Consider the following 4,806-nt stretch of genomic DNA (forward strand, 5'->3'; position numbering starts at 1 on the left):
ATTCCCAGTAGTGGAATTGCTGGGTCAAATGGTATCTCTATTTGCAACTTTTTGAGAAAGCGCCATACTGCTTTCCACAGGGGTTGCACCATTTTACACTTGGAAGGGTTTTTTGTCATAATGAAATACTAGAACTAACTAGATAGTGGTGATGTTTCTACAACACTGAAAATTCTAAACGTCACCAATCATATATTTTATGTTACATGTATTGGGTTAAAAATAAAACATGCAGTAGCTGTTGTTATGTGCCGTCGAGTTGTCTGTGACTCCTAGTGACCCTATGTACAACAGCTATTAACCCTACTCTATCTTGAGCCAATTTCATTGCCTCTGACACACCTACCCCCATTACTCCAGTCACTCAGTCAATCCATCTCATCCAGCAACTTTCTCTCTTTTGCTTTCTCTCCACCCTTTCAAGTCTTCTCCAAGGCCTGGTCCCTCCTAGCAACATGCCCAAAGTACGTCGGATGGAGCTTAAAAAATCATTGCCTCCAAGGAACAGCCTGGCTTCACCTTCTCCAGGATAGACCTATTTGTTCTCTTAGTAGTCCATGATATATTCAGTACTCTTCTCCAGCACCACAACTCAAAAGCATCAATTCTTCATCTATCATCCTTAGTTATGTCCAGTTCTCTGATGCATAGCAAGTAATTGCAAAGACCACAGCTTGCATCAGGTGCATCTTAGTCTCCAGATTGACACCCTTGCTCTTCAGTACTCTGGAGAGGTCCCTGACAGCAGATTTTCCCAACGCAGTTCTTCTTTTGATTTCCTGGCTTATGGTACCAAGAGTGTTGATCATGAAGCCAAGCAAGCTGAAAGTCTGCTGTAAGAGACCTCTCCAAAGTACTGAAAATTAAGGATGTCAGTCTGGAGACTAAGGTGCACCTGAAACAGGTCATGGTCTCTGCAATTACTTGCTATGCATCAGAGAGCTGGACAATGACTAGGGATGATGGAGAGTTGATGCCTTTTAGCTGTGGTGCTGGAGAAGAGTGTTGAATATACCATGGACTGCTAGAACAAATAAGTTTGTCCTGGGGAATGTGAAGCCTGGCTACTCTTTGGAAGCAAGGATTCTGAAGCTTCATCTGATATACTTTGCACATGTTGCAAGAGAGGGATGTCATGCTTGGGAATACGGAGGGACAGCACAGGAGAGAAAGACCTTCGATGAGATGGATTGATTCAGTCACTGGGGTAATGGACATAGGTGTGTCGGAGACAATAAGATTGGCACAGGATAGAGCAGGGTTTAGGGCTGCTGTAGATAGGGTAGCTATGAGTAGCAGGTATCTAACATAACAAAAAAAGGCACATGACAATGACATAAACATTGTGAAATGTCTCCATAATAGTCCTCACTCTAACATTGTTATTGTGTGCCATGAAATCAGAACTGACCCACAGCAGTCCTTCCAGTGAATTTCAGAGGCAGTAAATTACAGTTTTCTCCCGCGGAGCTGTGGGTGAATTAGAACCATGTGCTTTACATAGAAGCCACTGATTTGTGAGTTGAAACTCATGTTCAATGGTCCTGCACTTTTTGGTGCTGTGAGTTGATTTCTGATCAGCTGTTGATGAGGTGTCCAACCTGCAATGGAGACACTGTCTCCAGATGCCTTATACTTGGATCCACAGCGAAGCTTGGAGCGCCGAAGTGGACAAATGACAGAAAAATTGAAGCAGATTTCCTTTTTGTTTGAAAAAATATTTTAATTGTGACTTTAAAGTACATTTACAGTTAAGTTAGATTCTCATTCATTTCTTGTTGCACGTTTTAGCCTCTCCCCTTCCCTATCCTCTCCCCAGTTCACTTTTTAAAAAATATTCATTCACTGTTGCACAATCACCTACCCTCGTCTTCCAGTCCTCTTTGCAATGATATATTTCTTATTCTGGCCTGTTGTAGTACATATAACTCTCCCTTTCATCTCTAATCCAGGATCTTGGAACTGGGCTCTTTTGCGCCCAGCGGAAGTTGATTCTCAGAAAAGTTTCTACCGTCAACTTGGGGGCAACATACTCAAGTACAAAGATCATTGGGGCCCCTTCAGGAGTTCGCATCGGTTTTAAAGTACCTTTAAAAACTAAAAATGTCCTCCTGACTCGCTGAGTCAGAAAGTGGACAGAAAAATCAGGATCGCTCAATTTTTTTTTTTTTTTAATTTAGTATTTCTTAAGCTAAAGAAAAACAAATTCAAGTCTTGAATTAGAATACTTAAGAATTCCATGGAAGGAGTTCGCATCGGTTTTAAAGTACCTTTAAAAACTAAAAATGTCCTCCTGACTCGCTGAGTCAGAAAGTGGACAGAAAAATCAGGATCGCTCAATTTTTTTTTTTTTTTTCACTCAGCCTGTTCCAGAGAGCATAATCACAAAGCAAGCACCAGCAGTCAGCAAACCACCCCTCCAAGTCCGGAAAGCGACTCGCCCTACCCATTGCGCCTGCGCAAATCGCTAACAGGGCCGGCCGCCGCGGCCTGGGCGGGACTAACAGACGCGTCGCGCCTGCGCGAAAGGCTCCAAGGGCGGCATTGGCGTTACTTTTGAAAGAGTGGCGGGCAGCTGCCGTCTAAACCGCTAAGCTCTCTGTTTACCTGGTGAAAGCGCGCGCCTTCGTCTGTGTGCCTACCCATGGCGCTGCAGCTCACCCGGGAGCAGGGCATCACCCTCCGCGGGAGCGCCGAAATCGTAGCGGAGTTCTTCTGTAAGCTTTGCTCGCTCAGGTCGGGATTGGGGAGCACCAGGCCCAGGCCGCTGCTTAGGCCTCGGAGGCGGGGAGTCGGTGTGGGCCCGAGAGGCCTTGAATTGCAGGCTGCGCTGGCTGCTCGGTCTGAAGAACCGGGGTGGGGGGGAGGAGGTGGCGGGCAGCGGATGCAGGAGCTTCACTCGTGACTCGTTGCTAATAGAGGAGGAGGAGGGTGAGGTGTGAGTGCTGCCGAGACCCGCCTGGTGGAACCGCAGCACTAGGAGCGCTTTTTAGTGCGACTTCCCATTGGCTGAGAACCCAGTTAAGTTGGGACCTGGTGCATATTTGCCCTAGCGCTTGCCTGCAGTTTATTTGCAGCGCCGTGAGTAGGCCCAGTTCGGTTCACCCAGCCTTATATCTTGGCCAAATGTTAGAGGAGAAAAAGAGGAACAAGAGGAGAGAGAGCCCTGTCCCGGGTCTTTAACCAGCCCATCCAAGCTTGTTTTGACATAATCTAAATCAATATCAGGATCTGGCTTCATATTGCAGTGAGTTGAAATTTGACACTGCTGCACTTAATGCCTTCATTTGGGCATGTGATTTTCTTTTTATTGCCGTATTAATGAATATATTGCCATCTCTTCTCTAGAAGCAAACGTCTAAGGATATTTAATGGCGCTTTGTCCACCTGTTCAGCTTTTAGTCAACACACTGAGACATTTAACATTTTCATATTTTCAATGAAACCAAAGTCACAGTAAGATGGATTTTCTTTTCTGAAGTAATAATTGATAATAACTCTTTAACGTTTGTTTTACTTTCAGCATTCGGCATTAACAGCATTTTATATCAGCGTGGCATATATCCATCTGAAACCTTCACTCGAGTGCAAAAATATGGACTCACCTTGCTCGTAACGACTGATCCTGAGCTTATAAAATACCTGAATAATGTGGTGGCACAACTGAAAGGTATTTCATAGTTGAAAGCATTTTGAGTTTTACAGATCTTTTCTAATCCACATTCTCTGCACTTGGTATTTTTTTCCTTTTAGATGTTCTTATAGCTAAATGGAACAAGTTGGAACTTAATTATGACAGTGTTCACTATTTGCTTGATAATATCTCCATTATAAATTCTCATTATGCTTTCTCTGTAGTTGCTAGGGTTTTAAGGCATCTACAACTATTTCTTGAGAAAGAACAAGGAAAATAAAATGACAATCTACTTGAGACCTAAGCTTAAAAATGCCTAATTCCTAAGTAACACAGCACTAGTTTTATTTTTCCCCTATTTTCCTCTTTTTCATCATTCAATCCCCTTTCAGCCAAAATCTGATTTTTATTTGTTTATTTATTTTTTCAGTCTTTAGCTAATTGTTGTTATGTGCCCTGCAGTGGGTTTTCAGAGGTTATAAATCACACGGGAGGAAATTGCCCATTTTTCTACCACAGAACACCTAAATTTTTTTACTGAGCTTTTTTATTAATTAATTTTAATGAAAGTTTACAGAGACTTAGGGTTTCCAGTCAGTCATTCAGTGTTGCACTTTTCTCCCTACCCATCCCCTCCCACCAGAATTTTAAATTTTATTGTAAAATTTTTGTTAGTTTCTGTCAACTTGTATTTCTCACCATTTGCCCTTTGAAAATACTAGTTTGGTTTTGACACAGTGACTTCTGCCCTTTTAAATTTGACTTATTGTGTGTGTCTCTGTGTGTGTGTGTATATACACACATACATACATATATATGTGTGTGTGTGTGTCTGTGTGTGTGTGTATACACAAAGGTCAAATTTAAAAGGGCAGAAGTCACTTATCATTTCTTAAGTTGAAAGAACTGGAGAACAAATTCAGGCCTCAAGTTGTAATACTAAAGGATTCTATGAGCCAATCTTAACTGATCCAGGAAACATTAAAAGATTGAAGGAATGCTCAAGAGTCACTGTACCAAAAAGAATTGGCCAACAAGGAACCATTTCAGGAAGTAGCATACAGTCACCACCTAAAGGCTGTTGTTGTTGTTGTTATGTGCCGTGAGTCCCTTGTGACTCATAGTAACCCTATGCACAACAGCCCTGAACTCTGGTCTGTCCTGTGCCAATC

General features: G+C 42.6%; 1 protein-coding gene across 1 annotated transcript in view; it reads left to right on the plus strand.

Moving 5' to 3' along the window:
- Nucleotides 1–2,565: 2,565 nt before the first annotated feature.
- LOC102851332 (mitotic spindle assembly checkpoint protein MAD2A-like) overlaps nucleotides 2,566–4,806 on the plus strand; it is a 14,282-nt gene continuing 12,041 nt past the window's right edge. The window contains exons 1-2 of the mRNA XM_006881057.1: nucleotides 2,566–2,717; nucleotides 3,524–3,670. Coding sequence (XP_006881119.1) covers nucleotides 2,645–2,717; nucleotides 3,524–3,670 — 220 coding nt within the window. The 5' untranslated portion in view covers nucleotides 2,566–2,644. The remainder of the gene's footprint in view (nucleotides 2,718–3,523; nucleotides 3,671–4,806) is intronic.

The sequence above is a fragment of the Elephantulus edwardii genome, unplaced genomic scaffold (assembly GCF_000299155.1).
Source record: "Elephantulus edwardii isolate Elephantulus edwardi_28Jun2011 unplaced genomic scaffold, EleEdw1.0 scaffold00012, whole genome shotgun sequence".
NCBI classification, from domain to species: domain Eukaryota; kingdom Metazoa; phylum Chordata; class Mammalia; order Macroscelidea; family Macroscelididae; genus Elephantulus; species Elephantulus edwardii.